The 23,838-nt window shown below is 52.0% G+C and overlaps 1 protein-coding gene across 2 annotated transcripts; it reads right to left on the bottom strand.

The window, feature by feature from the left end:
* Positions 1-1,165: 1,165 nt before the first annotated feature.
* ZDHHC7 (zinc finger DHHC-type palmitoyltransferase 7) lies at positions 1,166-19,681 on the bottom strand. 2 transcript variants are annotated; one of them, XM_040253972.1, is made up of 8 exons: positions 19,450-19,681; positions 9,523-9,608; positions 7,520-7,841; positions 5,469-5,593; positions 5,013-5,109; positions 4,492-4,573; positions 3,606-3,736; positions 1,166-2,995 (listed from the first exon to the last, which is right to left on the bottom strand). In XM_040253972.1, exons 3-8 carry the CDS (start codon positions 7,832-7,834, stop codon positions 2,819-2,821), a joined length of 927 nt encoding a protein of 308 aa, XP_040109906.1. In that variant the 5' UTR covers positions 7,835-7,841; positions 9,523-9,608; positions 19,450-19,681; the 3' UTR covers positions 1,166-2,818. The 2 variants fall into 2 exon arrangements, with proteins under 2 accessions (XP_040109906.1, XP_040109907.1); XM_040253973.1 differs by lacking the exon at positions 19,450-19,681 and adding an exon at positions 18,766-18,904.
* Positions 19,682-23,838: the final 4,157 nt, after the last annotated feature.

Genomic DNA, 23,838 nt, shown 5'->3' with positions numbered 1-23,838 from the left:
TGCTGCCTGTGAGTCTTGAGTTTCCTGGTGGACCTGTGGCTGGACAGCGTGTGGAGCTTGGCCATGCCATGCTGGGCCTGTCAGGGAGAGGCCTTCAGGGTTGCTGCACCTGTGTTGCGAGTGAGTCAGAGCTTCTGCACCCGGAGGGCCACGTCCCTTTCAGAGTGGGCCCAGCAGCACCTGGTGATCCGATGATGCCTCCGGGCCTTCAGACAGACCTGTCACTGGCCTCCGAGCAGGGTGACCCCCTTTGGGCTGGTCGGTGTGGGGGAAGTAGCAGAGCTGTTCCAAGAAGGCAGACCTGCAAGGGCCACCCGCCTTGCGCGGCCTCACCAGACCCCACGGCAGCCCGGTGCTGACTCTGAAGGAACCCTCCCGTCTCCTTTCCTGACTTGTTCCACACGACGTTCTCAAGAGCGACAGAACGAGGAGATGCAACAGAAGCAGCAAAATTAAACCCCAGATGCTTTATTTGATTTGAACATTGCTTCTTTAGTGATTTGAGGTCTCAAGTTGCCCCCACAAATTCCTCAAAACAAAGTATGTGCCGCTGACACTTGCCTCTGCGTCCCCAGAGCAGTGATGACTGGCCACGCTTCCCCAAACACACCGTGGCGCCCATCTCAGCTGGCACCTTCTAGGGGATGCTGTTTCTTTGCGACTAAGTCTCAGTAGGTTTCTGATCCTGGGAATCGACCCCCCTCTTCTAGTTATCCAGCTTGCTGGCCATAGTTGCTCACTGTGGTCTCTTGTGATCGTCCTCATAGTCTTTCATTTCTAGTTTTATCAAATCTGCACAGAGCTAACTAATGTGGAGATTGGAGTCCGTGATCAAAAACCTCCCAACAAGTCCAGGAATAGATGGCTTCACTGGTGAATCCCAGCAAGCACTTAAGGGACTTTTAAAACTGTTTTTATTTCCAAGTACACTAAAAAATTAAGGAAACTTTAGGGCAAAGCTAAGTGAGATGAGGTGCATCAACTGAGAGTAAAATGAAAAGTGTGGAAACAGCGACCTGTGTGAGTGCAACCTTGGTGCAAAGTCACGTGTCTCAGGCGATGAAGGGGCTCTGGACACTGGCCCAGGTGTGGTGTCCATGAGCCGAGGCAAAGCTGAGCACGGAATCACGCCCACAACCCACCAAGAACTGGCCACTGGACAGACTGCTGGACAACATCAGTTGGTGACTTTATTTCTTACAAAAGTTACATTGAAAGAAGAGGTTGAAAAGTCAAGTATACTTGATTTGCACATATTTGCCAAGTCTCACAGGATTCAACCACTTCGATAATTTTTATTGATAACCAGGATATACATATTAAAAGCCTCACACTGAAGCTCAGTACACACATCCAACCCCAATGACAGATGTGCAAATGAGTGTGCAGAACAATCTCGGGAACTCCTGTCTCCTGTTTGTCCTTGGCTGTGACTCAGCTCCCCCCACCCCTTTTCTGCAGTGACCGAGCCATCTCACCTCCGCCCTCCACCCCGTTCCCCTCGGCTACGTCTGTGGTCAGGGTAGGGCCTCTGTGGTTCTGTGCCAGCCCTAATCAGGACAGAGGATGGGTTAATTCAAACAAAAGCAAAATGGCTTATGGGTGAGCAGAAAGGCGTGGAGACCAGGCGGGAGACACCCACTCTTCTCAGCATGGAAGGGGGCTCGGGACCCCAGACTGCGTCAGAGATGGTGGAATCCCATAAAACATGGACAGACCAGGCAAGTTTAAGGCGAATCCCCAGAGTTGGGGAGCTGTTTGCTTTCTGGCATAATTTTAAGCTCTGCACCAAGGGTCCTATTTTATCACTTGTGACGTGGGTAGAGAAACAAACAAAATGATACCCAAAAAAGGTACGAATTAAAAAAATCAAACCAGTTGTTGCCATCCTGAATACTGTCTGCAGGCCAGGTCCACAGGGCTCCTGCCTCCAGGTCCCCTCCCCTTCTCAGGGCTTCGTCCGCCTCCCACAGGGTCAGCTGCGCAAGCCTGGGGCCACAGAGGGGCTGGCATATGCCGCTGATCTGGCTGGAACCACACAGTATGGTTCCAAAGCCCTGTCACGCACTCCAGATTGTTAAAATAAACTGAAAACAGAAGGGAGGGCAACAGAGGACCACACAGGAATGACTGTTCTTTGGATCTCGATACTCTCCAGTATGCAATACATTCATGTAAACCCCATGGGAGGGGACCCCGCACAGCTCACTCCTCTTCCCTGAAACATTGGTTTCTAAAAAATAGCTTGTTTGCAGCACACCCCCATGATACGTTGCCTGAACAACACGGCCCACTTTAAAACACACGTGCACACACACACACTGACACGCGAAGACTTGCTCATGGGGTCAGGGCCCACCGGCCCCAGGCCAGGAGTGAGCGTACGGCCCTGCTGCTCCCGTAGCCCCCACGGGCTCCTGCGTCCAGACCCCTCCTGGACCGAGGGGGCCCGAAGAGTCCCAGGGCCACTGACCGTGGCGTTTCTGTCCACTGGACTGGCTTTTCTTCATGACTGAGGAAAGCAGCTCGGCACATAGGATTCTAACAACCCGTGTAACAAACGCTGAGCGTGTTAACAGACTCCTGACTGTGCAGGGAGGGAACGACATCTGGCTCCTCCGTGCGGCCACATCCCTCCGTTACTGGATAGCGTTGTCACTCGTGGGGAACCTACCGTCTGTGACCGTGAACGTGTGAAGTCCCGCTCGCTGCAGGCCGCTGGGCCACTCGCCCTCGGGGTCACAGGGGAGCTGTTGATACCCTTTCCAACCCCAGATAAACTGAGTCCGTGGACAAGTTCTGGAGTGACGAGAAGGCCTCACACTGAGAACTCCGGGGCCCCTTTCCTGGGTCTCGTCTGCAGTCGCCTGAACCGGAAGCCGACGAAGGGGTTCATCCAGAGCAGCGATGGGGGGCCTCCAAAGACAGACTTCATCCCTTCCCACCGCAGCCGCCGCTCCCAGGTCGGCTTCTCGCTCTTCAGCCTCTCGATCTCCTGGGAGGAAGAAAAGCAAGTGGGCGGCAGCCCCGGGAAAAGCCTGGGCAGGTATGAGCAGAAAGGGCAGGTGAGCGGTCGCCACGGGGGAGGCACCACCCAAACCACACGTCCTGGTCCCAGTCTTGCAGGCCCATGCACACGGCCGGGCTGCAGCCGCCGGCCAGACCACATCAGACACCGCTGGGCAGCGGCCTCCAGGCGGGTGCAAAGCTCAGGCAGCCCCAGGGCCACGAGGGGGGCCAGGCCTCCGGGCCAGGCACCGATTTTCTTTCTGGGTCTTACAAACATGTGTCAAAGTGCCTGCTCAAGGCCTTCAACTGAAAGGCAGGAAGGCGATCCAGTCTCTGCAATTCACTCAGCTGCCGAGGGCAGGGTCTCCAAGAAACGGGGAGTTTGCTGGCTCCACCTGCCTGGCTCTGTTGACTTTCAAATCAAAGGGACCTTTGAGCCCCAAGCTGTGCCCAGGGAGAGAGACACAGGCAGTGATACTGTCACGGTGCACCGGGGCTACCCCGCCCACCTCCCGGGAAACACCAGGCCCTTGCGTCCACTGCCCACCCACTCCGGTGCACTGAGGCCAAACACACCCTGCGGAGGAGGGGCGTACCGTCTCGTCATTGCATATGGAGTGGATCTGGGTGCCGAACATCACCGCGGTGAAAGTGAAAAACAGCAGACCCTCAAGGCACAGGAAGGTTAACAGGATGACAGTGACAGGAGGGGAGAAGTCACTGCACTCTGCGAATGAGAGGGCGCTGGCTGTGACGGCACGGCGGAGCACCCCCCCGGGTCCCGAGCCTCAGGCGCGGGTCCAGCTTGCGGAAGGGCTCCTCTGCGCCACTGTCCACAGAGAAGCGAGCTCGTTTCATTCACAGGCGTACCTGCTGTCCACCCAGGGCAGAGGGTGGCCCTACCAGGCCAGTATTCACACCACCACGGCTTGGTCAGCAGATCTGAAATACCCTGTATTTCCCCAGGTTTCTGTTGAGACTGTATTCATGTACTGAACTATGTATTAAAACACAACTAAAGCCAGAAAAGATGGTAGTTGCCTGTGCCTACACTTGTGAGCAGGACGCACACACGATTCCATGCTGCACGGCTCGTCCTGCCTCATCCGATGGCCCTGAATGATGCCTGTCCAGTGGCTAGAGCACACACCAGGCCTGTGGGGACAACATGAATTTTGACCCAGTCTCAAAGGTCTGCAGGATACAAATGGTACTCAGCAGAAACTGTTAGCTGACAGAAGACCCGAGAGAGAGAGAGACAGAGAGAGAGAGAGAGAGAGAGAGAGAGAGAGTGTGTGTGTGTGTGTGTGTGGCTTCATCGTACTAGCTAAACGGCAGTGTGAGAACTTTCCCATATTCTCCTCTTAAAATGCTCCATTAATTCCTAAAACAACTGTAAGGATTTCCTCTGAAACTGGAGGCCCCTTCTTCCCTTTCCCCCTTACTGCGGCACGAGCAAGAGAAGCCACCCCCCAGGCCTACCTGTCCACTGTCCTCGGACGCAGGCGATGAACTGCAGCCCGCAGAGGACCAGCGCGTGCACGGATGCCAGAGCGATGTACATCTGCAGGGAGACACCGGTCAGCACGGCGCCAGGACCCGAGGGCGTGGACTCACGAGCCCACTGCTCTGTCCCAGGCTCAGTGAGGGTGTGGGAGGTGGGCAGTAGCAGTGAGGGGGAGCAGGTGACATGCCTCCCCAGGGCCACTCAGGACCAAGGACAGTAATCTCACAGACTAATACACTGTGGGGAAACACACTTTAGTGACAACGGTGGGTCAAGGTATCCAGGAGAAAGTTAAATCACAGCGAACACTTGGAGCAACAGGCAACCCACGCTCCTCTGCTGGGTGCCTCTCCACCAGCGACAACACAGCTGTAATCTGAGCCCCAGAGAAGGGACTGCAGGTCTGATGTCAGAATAAACACTCACTCCAGGTAAGACAGTATATCAAGAATTAAGACTCAACATAAGTCACTACATGAGTAGTCTCTTTACTCACAGTGAAGAGCACAAAAAATCTCTGATTCTTTTCTCCAACACAGTTGTTCACCCACGGGCAGTGATGGTCCATTTTCCGAATACATCTTTTGCAAATGCTGAAAAGAAGTTAGATTTTCACTATTCTGTGCTCTGAGGAAACACCACCCACTGAAAACAGCTCTGCTAAGAGGCCACCCGGGGGATCCTGCCCCAGGGATGGTGGGTGCTCCAGATGTCCTTTTGAAGTGGTCCCGGTGGGGTGTTGCTCAGGCTGCCCTAAGGATGGGGGTTCCTCCAGTGGTGGGTATTCGGGTTCCCCGCCGTCAGTGGTGGGCATTCAGCCTCCCCCCCTGCCCCGGGGCCCGCACCCCCCAGGGCAGCGCCGCCGTGCCTGCAGTGGTGGGTATTCGGGTTCCCTGCTGTCAGCGGTGGGCACTCAGCCCCGCCCCCCGCCCCCCGGGCCGCGCCGCCGTGCCTGCAGTGGTGGGCACGCTCGGGCTTGACGCAGCAGCACTTCGGGCACTTGTAGATCACCTCTCCGGGCTTCAGCTGCAGGCTCTCCATGTGCTCTTTAGTAGCGTTTCCTTTGGGGACCGCCCCCTACGGTTTAGGAACAATGTATTTTAGCTGGGAGGAACAAGTTTTAAGAAAGAAAAAAACCCAGTAAATTTAGGAATTAGTCTTAGGTGTTATTCATAAAGCTGTCGTTGCCACTTACATCACTGTGAAAAACAGCTATTACTCACATAACATAGGACCAGAAGTTTTGTTTTCATGAAAAAGAAAACAAGCTATAAAACGAACTCAAATAGCACATTATCCTTCATAATTTGGCGAGTCACCTGGATTTTTCCAACTTCATGCAGGACACGCCAGAGGCTGGCTGTGTTTGCTCAGCCACTCCCCCTCCACCCTGGGCAGCCAGTTCTGCCCACACTCCTGGGCAGTGTGTCCCTGATAAGCACACCCACAGGTTTCCTATCTGCTGCACAGGGGGTGGCTGAACAAAACAGTCTGAAAAAGGACTTTATCTCGTGTTTTAAAGTTACATAATGCTTCCCTGCAGACTTATCAGAGACTAGCCTGGGGAGTGTGGCCCTGGGCCCCTGACCCCCAAGGTGTCCAGCCCCAGGGGTGGGAGTGGCGGCGGGGCTCTCACAGGGCGTCCACACGAGCCCCCAGCACGGGGAGCTGCAGAGGGCCAGGGAGCCCTGTGTGCTGGGTGGCCATGGGCCACAGGCTGCAGGGCGGAGGGTTTGCTGTCTGGGCAGTGGACACAGGCAGTGAAAATCATGTCTGGGAGATCATTCTGGACGCCATGGCTGTGTGGACTGGGAATAAACCTGGGTCTCGTTTCTGTGCTCCATGGGGGCTTGTCCTTCACACAGAAATATGTGTTTCTGGAGAAGGAGCCCTACTAGGGAGGGGAAACCAGGTGTGTGGGGACAGGAAGGGTGGGGGAGACGGCAGGGCACCGCTGTCAGCAGGATAAAGACAGTCAGAGCCTGCTGCCGGGAATGCAGGGGCCGAGCCCGGCTCTGCGCGGCAGGGCCAACACCACGTCTGCAAAGCCCAGCACGTGCATGTGAAGACCGAGGACCACTGGGCTCCAAGGCGTCCAGGAGCCGGGCAGGCCGCCCTATCACCAGAAGGAAGTGATGGGGGGAGGGTCCCAGGTCCCGTAAGAAGAAAGGGACCAGGTTTAGGAGTGCCGCACCTTAGTTCTCACAGACACGCACTCGCTGCTCCACAGTAAGCGTGCGACCCCCACCCCCCACCCACTTAAGAGCGCTCCTACGTGCTCAGAGGACAGATGTGCAGCCGGAGGGGGGACGCATTAGGCGACACGTGGTGACCAGATGGCGATGAAATAAATGCATTTTCTGGTCCTTTTTGCGGCTCAGAGCCCTGGGCAGCTGCCTTGGTACCCCTCGGCGCTGCCCGATGACTCCCCCAGGTCCCTGCAATTGGTGATCTGCACTTGATTCTGTCGCCGGAGACATGCTCTCCCAGGCCAAGCATGAAGCAGAAGGGCCGGCTGGGTCCCCTAGGCCTGGGTCTTGCCAAGACACACAGCAGGAGCGCCTGCTTCCTCTGCACCAGTTGGGCTCCTCTTCACCCCACCAAAGAAACCTCCTGGATACCTGAGGCACATTCCTCAAGCTCACGTTCGCATTCCAGCCATTTGCAGGGTGTGTTTTTTCGTCGGTATCTCCCCAGAACCGTGGTCCCCAGCCCCACGTCCTATCCCAGTGCAGCCTGGGCACTCCCCTGGGCAGTCCTCCTGACAGCTTCCCTGCAGCCTCTCCTGGCGCCCGGCCTCTAATCTGCACTCCCTGAATACACCCCAATAGCACTTCCATCCGGATGCTGTGTGTGCTCCAGGGACGCTGCGGACCAGGCCGCCAGCCTGTGCCCGAGAACTCGAACCCCAAGGCCACGGGAGTGCGAGGCCCTCCAGCCACAGCCACTGGCGTCTCCCCAGCCCGGACCCGACAGGAAAGCCCACCGAGGGCAGGCACTCACAGGGTCGGTGAGCATGGTCCGCAGGTGAGATGACAGGGCGAGCACCGCCAGGCAGTTGAAGACCACTCCGTTGACCACGGAGTACCAGAAGTCCTTGGAGGGCAGCAGCATGACGAACGTGACCACGAAGTCCGCATACACGACCAGCAGCCAGGTCAGCACGGCGCAGATCATGCCGCAGCCATCGCGGATGAACCACACCCTGTCGGCCGCGTCGGCCTCAGCGGGAGAGGAGGCCGCGGAGTCATAGCTGTCATCCCCGGTCAGCAGAGGGTGGTGCTCGACGTCCCGCAGCCGGTGTCCTGAGGACGGCATGCTTTCCCTGCGGGAAGGTGCGAGGGGCACTAGGTCACGGCGGCTGCCCAGCCACGCCTCAGCGGGATGACGCAGGGTGAGGGCCAGACGCACACTGCAGGGCCCAGGCTCCGAGCCCGAGGGTGAGGCCTGGGCACCCCGCTGCCCACGCAGCGCCCGGAGCCCACGCAGGTCAGCGGCGAAGAGGCTGGCGGACAGGCAACGCCTGCTGCTCGTGTCCACTCTGGCCCCCGATGCGGAGCTCAGGGTTCTCACCCGATGGTTCTCCATGTCGCTCTGTGTGTGCTCTCCCTTCCCCCGAGTTCTAACTCTTTGACGATGGGTGAGCATGTTTTTGAGCCAGGCTCCCATTTTAATCTCCATCTTTCCTTTATGCTGTTCCTAGAATGCCCTTCCTCTTTCATTCTTTCGACAGTTTCCCTCACTCACTGGTCTGTTCTTTTGACAACCCTCCCACATTAACTGGGAAATTATCTGAGGTGAGAACACGTAGGGCCAGAAACTAAAGACAAACTTGCACTTTTCCTCGTAAACATTCTGCTGCTGCTTTACCTCATAACCCCCTCTCATCTCATTTACAACCAGATGCAACAGTGTGAAGCTGGTCCCTCTCTGAGATCTGGTGAGTGGCCTGGTGATCGCCACACAGCTTCCTAGTGGGTCGTACAAGTCCACCAAGGCTGAGAAAGCCCTCTGGCCATACTCCCTCTGCCACATGGCTGCTCCTCAGGCAGGACGCAGGCTAGGAGAAGTGGCACCTGGGTGCTGGGCAGGGCGCAGGGCCGTGCGTCCAGAGATGGAGGAGCCTGTTGTCAGAGTCCGGTTGTCTGGTCCAGAAATAGGGGCACAGATGGCAGCTCTGACTGTGAGGACACCAACCCAGGGGAGCTGGAGGGGTGGGCTGGGATCGTCCCAGAAGCACATTAGGGTCCTGCTGTGTGCCTTAGAGCCAGACTTGAAAACCCACCCATCAGATAGTCTGATAGCCCGCAGTTACTTCAAGATTTTCAAGAAAGCAGTCAGGGAACGCAGGGAGGCTGGGCCACACACACTGGGCTGTGATCAAGCGCAGGCGCCTTCTGCTGAGTCACAGCACCTACGCCGCGTCAGCGCAGGAAAGGAGGGGGGGAGATGGAGAAACTGCTCCCTCACGCTCACTCAGCTGCAGACACTGGGAATGTGAGAGCAAAGGGCGCAGCGACTGGCGACGTGACCCCAGGGCGAGGGCGCAGCCTCACGCCACACCGTCTTCCACGGAATGCTCTGTATTCAGGTTGCCTGAGAGAGGCCCGAAAGCACGGTGTGTTGACCGACAGTCAAGCAGATGTCACATCATCGGTTTTCTATTTCCATGGCTAGTTTAACGGGATTTTGTCTACACCCGTGAACCTGTTTCTCCTCGTGTTAAATCAAGCCTCGCTTCCCAGCACACCAGGAGCAACACTGCAGATCTCCACTGTTTCAGGGACAGCCAGCCAAGCAAAACCTTCCCAGTCATGTAGATAGGAGGCCTGCCCTCATCTTGTAACTCCTGCTAATAATTGGGATCTTGCTCCAGGACACACTCTCCTCTTAGAGTAGGTGGTCAGCAAATCATTGACAGGAGGTGACCATTAACCATCAACAGGGTACAAGTTAGCATGAGCAATTAGAGAGGAAACTGATTATATACCTGAGGAGACACTTACCTCACAAAGTATTACTAGACATTACTTGAACATTTTGTGCCTTTTCTTTAGGATCTTAAGGTGCATACTGTCCTATGTGACAGGATCTGAAAGATAATAAAATCTAATTAGAAAAGTTGCTTGTTCTGGCGTTCAGAACTATCTTTAACTATGAAATCATGACTCCTGTAGGTTTTCATTACTAGTAAATTGACAGAATCCTGAAAATTATAAACCTGTCCATTTTACCCCCCTGTTACTTTAGCCCCAGTTTTAAATAAAACCTGTAAGCCAAAATCCCTTGAGAAAGAGCCTTGGGGATAATCCAGACCAAATCTAGTCAACCTGCATTTCAACAGGTAACCGTTTTACCAGCCACAGCCAAGGAATTGCAGCAAAGATGAGAGTGAGAGGAGAGATGCACCAGAGCCCCCGGGGAAAGGGGTCCGGGGAGGGGGCACAGTGCGCGAGGGAGCAGGTGGGACAGGGAGGGGTGTTTCCCACTGGGCACCGGCAGGTGGGCGAGGAGACACTGCCTTCCTGGAAGCAGTCATCCGGCCCAAAAAGAAAAGCCGACCGACAGCACGAGGTGGGGGCATTCCCCCAGAGAGGTCAGACTGCTGCCAGGCTTCCCCAGGAGCAGGGCTGCCAGAGGACAGCTGACCACCGACACGGCCCCTGCCACGTGCCTGGCAGATCTCATGCTTAAACGTGAGAGAACAGCCGACAGTCAGTTATTTTGGAGAAAGCCCCAACCAGGTCTCATGAGAGACAGAGCCCCAGAAAGAAACCAAAGGAAACAAGGAGTTGAGAGCAGGTATAATGCACAGGGAAGAAAACCAAAGAAATAGGAGACTGCATTTGTGAGACAAAGAGGAACATTCTGAGAACTTCCTACTTATTTAAAAATAAAAATATGATAGAATTTTAAAATCTTAAAAACAGGATTGGAAGAGAGAGTGGGATGCCTCCCAGAAAGGAGAACTAAACAAAAAAGAGCCAAGGAAAATAAATTAGGAGTTTGAGATTAAGATACATGCTGCTGCTGCTGCTGCTAAGTCGCTTCAGTCGTGTCCGACTCTGTGCGACCCCACAGACGGCAGCCCACAAGGCTCCCCCGTCCCTGGGATTCTCCAGGCAAGAACACTGGAGGGGGTTGCCATTTCCTTCTCCAATGCATGAAAGTGAAAGTGAATTCGCTCAGTCATGTCCGACTCTTCGAGACCCTGTGGACTGCAGCCTACCAGGCTCCCCCATCCATGGGATTTTCCAGGCAAGAGTACTGGAGTGGGGTGCCACTGCCTTCTCTGACATACATGCCACCATATAGAAACTAGATAAGCAACAAGGATCTGCTGTATAGCACAGGGAACCGCATTTGATACCTTCTAAGACTGATAATGGCAAAGAATATGGAAAAGAATACACACACGTGCACGCATATATATATATATATATATAATAACTGAATCACTTTGCTGTACACCTGAGACTGACACAAAATTGTAAATCAACTAAAAACAAACTGAAAAAAAAAAAAAGACCATAGGAGAGAAAAGGAATCAGAGGACAAACTTCCAAACAGCGGGATGCCTGGCAAAGGCAGCCCCCAACGAGACATCCTTCCCTGGCAGAGCTCCACTGCTGCACCAGCCCTGGCGCCTCAGGGCCGGTCCGCTCCGTTTGCATCCAGTGTCCTACCAACAAAACACTGCTCTGCTGGGCAAACCCTCGGCTGTCTGTTGTCTGAAACCCAGACCCCTGACTTAAGACGCCAGAGGGCTGGTGAGGAGGACGGTGAGGCGACAGGGCACTGGTGGGACTGAGGAGCAGGCAGGCTGAGCTCCCCTGGCGGTCTCCACGGAATGGGCTCTGGGCCCCAGGAACTGGGGGCTGCTCGCCGCTTCCTGGCCACGCGCGCTCCCTTCCACTGCACTGGCTCTGAGGGCAGGCTCCCCTGCTTGCCCTCCATGCTGAGCTGGACAACCTCCTGCCCATGGCCAGCGGTGGCCCACACACCAAGGTTCTCTGGTGTACCTGTGACTCTCAGTCCTTTTGGAACTCTTTTAGTAACAAATGCGGCCATGAACAAGCTGCTTAAACTAAAGTAGGTAACTTTCTTTTTGATTAACTGCATTTATTTTATAATTTTATGTATTTATTTTTCACTGTGCTGGGTCTTCACCGCTGTGCAGGTTTTGCTCTGGTTGCAGAGAGCAGGGGGTACTCTCTAGTTGGGGTGTGTGGGATTCTCACTGCCGCGGCTTCTCTAGCTCCGGGACACAGGCTCTGCAGCATGTGGGCCTCAGCAGTTGCGGCTCCCCAGCTCCAGAGCACAGGCTCAGGAGTGGTGGTGCTCGGGCTTAGCTGCTCCACAGCATCAGGGATCTTCCCAGATCAGGAATCGAACCCATGTCTCCTGCACCAGCAGGCGGATTCTTTACCCACTGAGTCACCAGGGAAGTCCAGAGGTGACTTTTAAAATATGGCATTTACATATAGTAACTTTACTCAAATATCTATGCAGGAGCCAGCAACTTCAAATGCTGAATAACATGCTGAACCAGTAATGCCTAATTATGCTTAGTAATATTTTCCACTTTTCATTCACATTCATTCTGAGTATCTTCAAATAGGCTTATGTTAACACTGTTTTAAAAGAAAACTGACTCTGTAAAACCCAGGTCAACGTATCCCAGGGCTCGGGCTTAAGCAGAATCTCTACAATGAGGCCAAATCCCCAGTTACTTTCATAAATTTTAAAAAGTAACCAACACAGCAACCACTTTGGAAAGTGGTCTGGCACTTTCTCCGAGTTAAATCAACACCCGCCCTGTGATTCAGAAATTCCACTTCTGGGTATTTACCTCAAGGTGAATGTGACCCGGGCTTCCCCGGTGGCTCAGTGGTAAAGAGTCCGCCTGCCAGTGCAGGAGATGCTGGTTTGATTCTTGGGTCAGGACGATCCCCTGGAGAAGAAAATGGCAGCCCACTCCAGGATTCTTGCCTGGGAAATCCCAGAGAGAGAGGAGCCTGGTGGGCCACAGTCCATGGGTTTGCAGAGTTGGACACGACTCAGTGAGCACACACGCACGAGTATGAACACAAAACATGTACAGAACTGTCCACAGCTGCTCTGTTCATCACACCCACCAAACCAGAAAACCCAAATATCCCTCACCAGGGGATGAACAAACAAACCACGGTTACTCATACAACTCATTCTAAAAAATGGGAGGAGGTTAGATACATGCAACAATGTGGCTAAGTGAAAGAAACCAGACACAGAAGAATGTATTCAGTAGGAGTCAATCTCCATGGCCCTCTAACCAAGCCAAGCTAATGTACTTTGAAAGAGCTCAGAATGGGGCTGGACCACAAGTGGGAAGGAAGGAGACACCAAGGCAGCTTTCTGGTTCGATGCAAAGTTGCCTGTGTGGACAGGGCAGCCGGCTACACAGCCACACGCACTGTCAGGACAAAACAAACGGTTAAAGGACAGTTAAGGGGCTTCCCTGGTGGTCCAGTGGCTAGGATGCCACTCATAAGATTGGGGGCCTGGGTTCAGTCCCTGGTCAGGGAACTAGATCCCGCATGCAGCAATGAAGACTCAGCACAGCCGAATACATATTTTAAAATAAAAAATTATACACTTAAAACTGTCCCACTTCATTTCACTTGAATTATTCTCAACTAAAAAATGGAGAGACAAAATGCCCAGCATAGGTGCGTGTGCAGGTGTGAAGGGTGTGGTAACAGCCGCGTTCTAGGTGCTCTCCCTGCAGACATGGCCTTCTGAGCCAGGCCCTGTCTCACTTTACTCTTAATGCTATCTGTGGGCAGGTGTCTTATTAATCTCTTCCCCTGATGTTTTCTCCTCATGCCTATAGACAGAAAAAGCATCTCATAAACAAACTGAAAACAAGTAAACAAAAGACATCAGTATTCTTTGGTGATCAGTTGCTATTACGGTAACAGGAATGTCTACCCTAGAGTCTGGTGTTCATGTTTACATTAACACCCTGCTTTTACACTCAGCATTGTTCTACTCTTCAGACACCCACTGCTGACCTATAAAAAAGAGTAGTAAGCAAATCTCTGCCTCGGGCACAGAGGCGGCATGAGAAGCAGACGCAGCGCCCTGAGATCTGCTGCATTCAGACGTGGGGGCGGGCTCCCAAGCTCCGGACTCTATGCGAGGTCCGCAGGATGCTCACCACAGACAGGTCCCCGGGCCACGAGGGCTCACACACCAGAGATGGGAACCAGCCTGCTAAGTGGTGTCCCGATGTTTCCCCCCAGTGACAGGCAGAGGATGATTGACGGAGAGAGCCGACAACAGCTCATCCTGTCCAGAGAACAGAAAGGTGTCCACTAGGAAGGCAACGGTGTGAGAGGTGCCGAGGCAGGAAAGGGAACCACGGGCTGCAGCACCACCCCCCACCCCCAGCGTAAGGGAGGCAGGGGAGGAGGCTGGGGCCACCCGTGAAGCACCGAAAGGCCAAGCTAGGGCGTCTGGAATTCCACACTGCGTTCTGCTGCAAAGGGAGACACTGGGGCTTGGTAGACAGATGTTTTAGAGCCATCTCTGACAAAGTATGACTGGATGGAAGGAGGAAGGCAAGCAGCCAGGAGGGACTGCCAGGACGGAGCAGGTGGGGGCAGGCGCTCGATGGCTGGAGCAGTCAGCACACACAAGCCTGAAGGGTGGGCTCGGGAGCCAGGTGGGCCTGGGGCTGGGTCAGCAGGGGCACGTGTGTGTGTGATTTACCCTTTTTAATGATCCACCTGGGTACATTTTCCATCATTTGGTCTAAAATTTATTCTCTGGATTTCCTGTTATTTTCTCAACTTACTATGATGTAAGAGAAATAATTATGACCAAAAAATAAGCTTCCAGGGAGAATTTTAAGAACTCCAAGGAGGTGCCGTCACTGGCGATAACGGGAAGATGTCACACATGGCCCCGCAAACGGCCTGCTCTGAGGCAGGGGAGGCTTAGGAGAAGGGCAGGACGCCTGCAGCCCGGTGTAAGTGAACCGGCACAGGCCTGGGTGGGGTGGGGAGACGAGACACAGGCTGCTCACTGAAGCTGGTGAGGAGCGGAGCGTGCAGATCACCCGGCCCACTGCACTCACTGCAACTGCAACTATGCTCTTAGGTGCTCTTCCCATCCATTTGCAATCATGAAAGGTTTAGTTCGGGCTTTCAAACCAGACCAGTAATATATGCCATATGAACCGCTATTTTCTTCTCAAATTACTGAAGCTGAAGAACGGAATATTAACCTTTGAGGGAAAAAAACAACGGACCGAAGCCAAGTCTCAGTGGTACGCTGCCACATCTGCCATTCTGTGAACGGTAAACTTACGTAACCTCTCTCGGAAGGTCTTTCATACTAAAACAAAAGAGGACAAACTGAGAAACACAGAAGGAGCCAAGGCGCTCGGTGGAGGTGGGGGCGACTCTGGCTTCCTCCCTTCCCCGCCAGCCACTCCCAGACTCCTGGCTGGTCCTTCTCCTCCACAGACACCTCAGTGTTGGGGTGCTCAGGCGGGGTCTTGGGTTTCCCTCGTTGGCTGTGTGCTCTCCAAATGATCTCCAAGAGCTCAGTTCCGTGAAGTTAGAGAAGGGCATGTGGGAAACCCGCAAACGAAGAATGTGCTGCTGAGTGTCTCTGACCGGTTACTCAACAAGACCACAGTCCAGGTCAAAGCAGAAACCCCTCCACCCACAGACTGCTGGGATCCCACCTTGTCATCTTGATAAACAGCACCTGCACTACCATCTAGTTGCCAGCGTCAAAAATCAGGACACACCCTTCACTTCACTTTTCTCCCCCAGCTCCCCATCCTTCACCCATGAGCAGGTCCTGTGGGCTTGACTTTCAAAACCTGCCTAGATGTGAGCCACCCTGCACCAGCCTGCCTAGCCCGATCAAGGCTCAGGAGCCCTCACCTGGGCTGCATGAACCAGCACTGTTATATACTCGTGGCCTCTGCGCAACCCCCAACCTACTCCCCGGCCCCTAACCCAATCCCCAATCAGCATCTGGAGCCAGTTTAAACAGAGAGAAGTCAGACCCTGCCACTCCCAGTCTATCAAAACCAGCCAGCGGCTGCCTCTACAGTTAGAACAAAACCCCCAGGCCTCCTGTGTGGCTGCACAGCCTTACCGCCCGGGGCCTGCGGACCTCACCTCTCACCTCCCTCCCACCCCAGCTGTCTTGTTCCGCTGTCATCACATCAATGGAATGTTCTACTCATACACCCGGCACACCCTGAACTCTGCACATACCTGTTGAGTGAGATGAGAAAGCAAAAATGAAGCCCACAGGACCATGAATAGGGAAAAGGGTCAAAAGGGGGAGCCAGGGGTGGGGTCAGATGGTGGTGGGGGGGTAATGTGGACAGCTTGGGAAGGGGAGGGCAGAGGGAGAGACCCCCAGTAGCAGGGTTTATTCTGGGTGTGTTACCAGGAGTGCACAGCAGCCTCGAAGGCACATGGACGACATACCAGAGCTCCCACCTTTATCCCTGTTCCACAGCCACAGCCTGTCAGTCAAATGGGGGTCTGTTTAAGAAAAAACAAACTTTGGAGTTTTGACTCCAAAGCCCATGTTCTTCCATTAAAACACACGGCCTCCGAGAGCACTTGGTTTTAGAAAATGCATTCTGTAACAGTGAGTTTTGGAAATACAGAATGCTAAGAATTAAAAGCATTTCAGCCAAGATAACGCTGTAAAAGCCTGTCTCAAGAGAAGCTGGAAGCCTCTATCCTGATTAGCAGGAGCAGTTACTGGGGCTGCACACGCCCTGTGCCCTCTCCCAGAACGACCTAAACCGGCAGCTAACAGAGCCGCCTCTCCTCCCATTAACTGATAATGCTCCCTGCACACCCAGGGTTTACCTTGCCCCTTCCCCTCGAGACCCAAGTCCTCCTCCCCATCACTCCTCCTAGGAGCTGCTAACGCTTCTGCTAATGCTCCCCCTTTTCCCTGCCCACCTTCCCACAACCCAAGCTTAGGCTCCCTCACCTTTGGCTGTCCCTCTGCAGAATCCTAACCAATAGAGGGGCCAAACCTTGGGGCCATGGCATTCAGGGCTCCACTGAATCTGGCTCCCGGGCCTCTCTGGGCTCTTTGCCCAGCCTTCCTGCTGTTTCCCTGCTGTGTCCGTGGACCGCACCCCCCCCCCACTGCCCCGTGCTTCTGCTCCTGCTGCAGCCCCCGTGTAGAAGACTCCCACTCTGCCCAGCAAGATCATTCATTCACCAAACATTTACCAGGCACCCAAGACACACACAGCACTGCAGGATAACAAAGTTGTTTTCAAAACTATGAGGTGCTGTACCAATATAAGGCATTATCTTGGCCCCATGAAGAGTCTGGATTTTATCAGACAATTAATAAAATTCTACTGGCGCTTTTTCAAGAATGGAATCAAGCAGTAATGGAGACAAGAACATGTCTGTAGATAGAGGCAAAGAAGTGGGTGAAAGAAAAAAAAATCAGAGGCAAGTGACTGATGAAATGCCATCCCAGAACAGGCAGAGCAAAGTACAGACATGTGAAACTGTTCCCTCTCGACTTTGTAGCTGACCAGCTCTGCAGGTGGCTCAACTCTTCTTGGGTGCTACAGCTGAAGGGTCACACACAAGTTGTTAATGGGACACTGGCTTTGGGGACAAAAGGGAGCAAGAGTAAGTGTTTGGGAATCTATATTTCATGCTCTGCTCTACTGTTTGATTTTTTTTTTTTTTACAAAACAAGTATGTATTAATTTTATAATTAAACCATTACTTAAGGGAATTCCCTGGCAGTTCAGTGGTTAGGACTGTGCTTTTCACTGCTTAGAGCATGGGTTCAATTCCTGATTCAGGGAACTAAGTTCTCACAAGCCTCATGGTGTAGCCAAAAAATTAAATAAAATATTACTTTAAAGAAATATACCCCCCAAAAGACACTGATGCTAGGAAAGATTGAAGGCGGGAGAAGGGGACGACAGAGGATGAGATGTTTGGATAGCATCACGGATGCAATGGACATGAGTTTGAGTAGGCTCCAGGAGTTGGTGATGGACAGGGAAACCCGATGTGCTGCAGTCCATGGGGCTGCAAAGAGTCGGACACGACTGAGCGACTGAACTGACTGACCCCCAAAAAGCTGCTTCAAGGAAACTATCCTTACAGCTGTTCAGCATGGTCTGGAGCAGGGAACTTCTGGAATCATCAGGAAAACTACTACTCAATTCATCCCAAGCATTAACTTCATATGTGAACTTACTGTTCAGTCCAGTTCCTCAAATTAACAAAGATGATACTACTGTGTCACCAAAGGGTCCAAGCCTGCAGGGAACAGTTTCAGTAGAAGTGGAAAGGTACGTCCAGACGTTTGACTGGCTCAAGTCAGTTCTTGTAGAGTTCTTTTCAGTACTGTCTCTCTCACTGAGATCATTCTAGTTATGCCAGTATTTCCCAATTTACTCAATGTAATCTAGGTAGGCTCTAAGTCACTGGTTAAAAAAAAAACCTTCTGTATACACGTCTACTCACTTGACTTTGAGGTGAGATGTGTGCAGAGAGTTCCAGCTGTTGTTTTATGAATTCTTTAGGAAATTACCTTCATTTAGTCTCATTCCCCTCCACCTCACAACTCAAAAGTCAACCTACCAGCCTCACTCCGGAAAGTACACAATCCAAATACTGTCCATCATTCTGACCCTTCCATTTTTACCAGAATGTTCAAAAGATGTAATTTAACATGTGTGTTCCATCCCATTTTTCAAATATCCCCAGAGATGTTCTCTTTAATCAAGTATCCCAACTTACTAACAAGCAAATTTAACAAGGTGACTTTTAAAAGTTGCCTTCAGTTTCGTAAAAGTTGTAAGACAGTATCAAAAAACTAGGTCTGATTTTGAAAAAATTAAAGTTGTAAAAGTATCAGAAGATTCAGTTCACCCTCTTTGAAGTGAATAGTCTTAAGAAGGAATATATATTGGCCGAGATTTCTAGACCCTTGAGCAAGCGGCCTGAGATTGGCGGATGAGACTGGCGGACTGGGTTCGAGCTTTCTAGACCAAGACTTGAGACAGTAGCAGTAAAATAGATAAATCTATGTGCATTAAGTACAAATGCTAAGCAGACTGCAAACGTTCAACACTGTAGCATTGACTGGACTGCACTTTACAGAACCTAATCAGCAAAAGAAGCTACAGAGCAGCTATATGGACAGTTCTTACACTCACAAAACCGGTTACCCACAAGCCAATAAGGTGTCTCCATCCAACAGCGAAGAGAGACTTAGTTCCAGCAGCAACGACTCCTCAGGAGAGATGATTCTGGCTGCAGCAAGATTCAAACATTGCCCTGAAGGCTGACCTGACTGTCCCAGGTGGCCTGGTAGGTAAACCCCCGAAAAGATCCTGGGCAGAGTAAGAGAAGAGGAGGGAGCTGGGCAAAGAACAAAAAAGAAAAGCTAAAAACGTATAAAGGAGTGAAGAACAGGGGCATTTGAGAAGCCATAGGCGATGTTTAAGAAAGCCCACTGTAATGCTTGCCCATAAACTACTCTTTACAGCTTACAAAGGGTTTATAGCTATTATGTCTTCCGGCCCTAACAACAACCCCCTTATTAGCTATCAAAGGGAGGGAACTGTGGCTGGGAAGGCTGAGTGTCACGCCCAAGGTCAGGCAACAAGCTGGGGCTGCAATTCGGGTCCTACCCCGAGAGGTGCACCAAGGAGTGACAAGGAGACACCTGGCAGAGGAAGGCGTCAAGCGCCGGCACAGAGGTGCCCCCGAGAGGCACTCGGCAAGGTCGCAGGTGCGGCGCGCCGCGGTGGAGCAGGACGGAGCAAGGGGCCCGAGACTGGCGGACGGGGGGCCCCGGAGCGGCTGGGAGAGCCGGGTGCCAGCAGCCCGCCCGCCCCGGCCCGCCGCGCTCACCCGAGGCCCGGGCGGGGTCGCCCGGCGCTGCGGCTCCTCCCGATCGGCGGCGGCGACGGCGGCGACGGCGACTGCAGCGGCCGAGGCAGGGACGCATCATGCGGCTGCGCTCATGGCCGGGCCACGGCGGGCCCCGCGGCTCGGCCCGGTCCCGCCGGGCCGGTCGGAGGGAGTCGGCCGCCCAGGGGCACACGAGACCCGGAGGCAGGCCGGGGAAGCGGGGAGGCTCGGCTCCCGGAAGTGAACCGCACGGGGTTGGCGGCGCCGCGCCTGCGCAGATCCGGCCGCGCCGCGGCGGGGGCGGGGTTTCTGGGACCGCGGGTCCTAAAAACTGGGTGTTCCAGGGAAAGATAGCCCTTCTTAGTCTCAAGGTCCGCTTTCTAAAATAAAGCGATCCGTGCAAGCTGAGGTCTGGGGAAGAGAAAGGATGGGGGCTATGGGCTGCCGCAGGGTTTCGGACCCGCGTGTCCAGGGGCCCGCGGCGGCGCGGGTGAAGCCAGCGAGAGGTGCGAGCTGTGCGTGCGGCGCGCGGGGATGAGAAATCCTGTCGCGGGTTAGTGGAGAAGCGCCAGGGGGACGCCTGGGCCGGAAAGCGCGTGGAGGGAAGGGGAAGCGCCGCTGTTTGCGTGATTCCTGATTAACAGCCTCTGGGGGGCGTGGAGACCTCAGCGTCCCAGCGACCCCTTACAGATGGCTGAGTCCTAAGTTTGTCGAAGGTAGAAACGTGGTTAGCTTTGTTTGTGGTGGTTGGCGGGGGTGGGTGGGCATGGGCCGGGTATTTCCTATACTAGGAACAATTTCCTCAGGGCTGGGAAGTAGGCGCTCAGTTGTTTGTTGTTAAATTCTTTAAGTACCCACTAACTTGAAAGATTGATAAAAACTAATTGAGGGTGCCAAAGCCTTTGAGTGTGTGGATCACAATAAACTGTGGAAAATTCTGAAAGAGATAGGAATACCAGACCACCTGACCTGCCTCTTGAGAAATCTGTATGCAGGTCAGGAAGCAACAGTTAGAACTGGACATGGGATAACAGACTGGTTTCAAATAGGAAAAGGAGTACGTCAAGGCTGTATATTGTCACCCTGCTTCTTTTAACTTCTATGCAGAGTGCATCATGAGAAACCCTGGACTAGAAGAAACACAAGCTGGAATCAAGATTGCCGGGAGAAATATCAATAACCTCAGATATGCAGATGACACCACCCTTATGGCAGAAAGTGAAGAGGAACTAAAAAGCCTCTTGATCAAAGTGAAAGAGGAGAGTGAAAAAGTTGGCTTAAAGCTCAACATTCAGAAAACGAAGATCATGGCATCCGGTCCCATCACTTCATGGGAAATAGACGGGGAAACAGTGGAAACAGTGTCAGGCTTTATTTTTTGGGCTCCAAAATCACTGCGGATGGTGACTGCAGCCATGAAATTAAAAGAGGCTTACTCCTTGGAAGGAAAGTTATGACCAACCTAGATAGCATATTCAAAAGCAGAGACATTACTTTGCCGACTAAGGTCCGTCTAGTCAAGGCTATGTTTTTTCCTGTGGTCATGTATGGATGTGAGAGTTGGACTGTGAAGAAGGCTGAGCACTGAAGAATTGATGCTTTTGAACTGTGGTGTTGGAGAAGACTCCTGAGAGTCCCTTGGACTGCAAGGAGATCCAACCAATCCATTCTGAAGGAGATCAGCCCTGGGATTTCTTTGGAAGGAATGATGTTAAAGCTGAAACTCCAGTACTTTGGCCACCTCATGCAAAGAGTTGACTCATTGGAAAAGACGCTGAAGCTGGAGGGACTGGGGGCAGGAGGAGAAGGGGAAGACCAAGGATGAGATGGCTGGATGGCATCACGGACTCGATGGACATGAGTCTGAGTGAATTCCGGGAGTTGGTGATGGACAGGGAGGCCTGGCGTGCTGTGATTCATGGGGTTGCAAAGAGTCGGACACGACTGAGCAACTGAACTGAACTGAACTGAATTGAGGGTGAAGGATAGAAAGAAATCTCATTGTCTGCAAGCCACCTTCTCACAGTTTACCATTCTTGCTCCCAGATATGGTTATATAGCTAAGCTTTTGGAAGTAAAAGGTACATTACTCATTGAATTCCAACTTTTAAAAGTTTAAGATTTTTGTTACTGTGCCTGTGCATTTAACATGGTGCTATACATTCCTTGTGGCTCAGCTGGTAAAGAATCCGCCTGCAATGCAGGAGACCTGGGTTCGATCCCTGGGTTGGGAAGATCCCCTGGAGAAGGGAAAGCCTACCCTCTCCAGTATTCTGGCCTGGAGAATTCCATGGACTGTATAGTCCATGGGGTCGCAAAGAGTCGGACACGACTAAGCGACTTTCACTTTCATACATTCAGTCAATCCTCATTGAGTCTCCTGTGCTTATTCACTCAGTTGTATCTGACTCTGTAACCCTTTGGACTGTCAGCCCTCTGTCAATGGGGGTTTTCAGGCAAGGATACTGGAGTGGGTTGCCCTTTCCTCCTCCAGGGGATCTTTCTGACCCAGGGATTGAACCAGAGTCTTGTGTCTCTTGTATTGCAGGCAGATTCTTTACCGATGAGCTATCAGGGAAGCCCTCCTAATCGCCTGGCTTATTTATTTCCACAAGGAATAAAGGAGAGGTAGGCTTCCAATCTGTATGCAATTCTTTTTGTATAGGCTGAAAGAAAGGATGATTGTCTTTGGATAACGTTGAGACTGCAAGTGGCTGCTATGCTTAAGATACACGTGCTATGAACAACGTTAAATGATATCTTCTTTTATATTAAAGTATGGTTGATTTACAATATAGTTTCAGGTATACAGCCCAGTGATTGAGTTATACATATATGTGTATATGTTCTTTTTCAGACTCTTTCCCCTTATAGATTATTACAAAATATTGAGTATAGTTCCTTGTCCTATACAGTATGTCCTTGTTGGTTATTTGTTTTATATATAGCAGTGTATATATGTTAATCCCAACCTCCTAATTTATCCTTCCCCACAAAAGTATCTTTTAAAAAAAGTTAATAAACACAATAAAACACATCTGAGATTTAAAAGTTAAATCGTGACTCTCATACAAATATGTCAAAGATTTATGTCTCATACACATGTCAAAGAGTTAACTCACTAATTTATGAGGGAAAAAGTAGGTAAGATGAATGATACAAGTGGTTTAACGATGAATCCAAAAGACAGGTACATGTAGGCAGTCAGGAATGCTGCCAGTGGTTAAGACTCTGCACTCCCAACGTAGGGGTCACAAGTTTGGTCCCTGATTAGGGAACTAAATCCCACATCCCACAGTGTGGCCAAAAAATTTAAAAAAAGAAAATAATTTGCTTAATTGAACCAAATCAAAACTGGTTTCTACAGTAGGGAAGTCAGTTGAACTTCTGCCAGACAAGCTTCATTTAAATGTCAGATATCGGTGGGCAGGAATTGCTACCAAGCAGGTCAACTGGACTTGCATGGAGACCTCTTGTCTTTTTCCTGAAACTTGGTGCTGAGAGTGGAATCACACAAGCTATATTCAATGGCCAAAGAATGGAAAGGGGGAACCTAATTTGCAAATCAGCTCTCAACCCAATTCTGGTGGAGCCACCAAATATATTAGAAGGTCAAGGTTAAAAGGAAGGAATTGGAAGGAGTGGAAAGAATATTCATGACTTATTGGAGAACAGGGGTGTGGTTTGGACCCGGAACTGTTGCACCTCTCCTTTGCAGTGCTTGTATGGGCTTTTTCAGTTGTTGTCCTGGCAGTTGTCAACTGTTCTGGTGCTGATGAGTGTGTCATTTAGCGTGTGCTAATATATTACAGTGAGCTGATAATGAGACTCAAGGTCCCCTGGAAGCCAGATCTTCCCCAGTCTTTGGCCTAGTTTGTTCTAACCAGTCCTTGTTACTTTTTCTCTTTGCATCTTCCTCCTGAAACTTGTGGGTGCTCAGTCGCTCAGTCATGTCCAACTCTTTGCAACCCCATGGACTGTAACCCACCAGACTCCTCTGCCCATGGGATTTCCTTAGATAAGAATAATTGGTTTTGGAGTTCTGTGGTGGTCCCAGTGGTTAGGGCTCTGAGCTTTCACTGCAGGAGGCACAGATTTGATCCCTAGTCAGGGACTAAGATCCCGCATGCTACATGGTACAGCCAAAAATTTAAAAAGTAAATTAAAGAAAAAAAACACACTGATTTCATTTGAAGGAAGGGCACGGGTAAGATTCTGGGGCAACAGCCTTGGTAACAGAATCACTTGCCTTGCCGTCTGTTCTCCAGAACCTGTAGAGTTGGGACTCCCCTGTTGGCTCCAGTGGCTGGGACTGCACACTTCCAGTACAGGAAGCCCGGGTTTGATCCCTGGTCAGGGAACTAGATCCCACACACTGCAACTAAAGAT

This window comes from Oryx dammah, unplaced genomic scaffold, assembly GCF_014754425.2.
Source record: "Oryx dammah isolate SB20612 unplaced genomic scaffold, SCBI_Odam_1.1 HiC_scaffold_13, whole genome shotgun sequence".
Taxonomy (NCBI): Eukaryota; Metazoa; Chordata; class Mammalia; order Artiodactyla; family Bovidae; genus Oryx; species Oryx dammah.
Note: the sequence above shows the minus strand (reverse complement) of the source record. Positions and strands in the feature narration are given on the sequence as shown.

Coding starts and splice junctions, on each gene's coding strand:
- ZDHHC7 (XM_040253972.1), bottom strand. CDS start 7,834: ATGCCGTCCTCAGGACACCGGCTGCGGGACGTCGAGCACCACCCTCTG. Junction 5,594..7,519: donor GGACCATGCTCACCGACCCT/GTGAGTGCCTGC, acceptor CCTAAACCGTAG/GGGGCGGTCCCCAAAGGAAA. Junction 4,574..5,012: donor GATTTTTTGTGCTCTTCACT/GTGAGTAAAGAG, acceptor GTCTCCCTGCAG/ATGTACATCGCTCTGGCATC.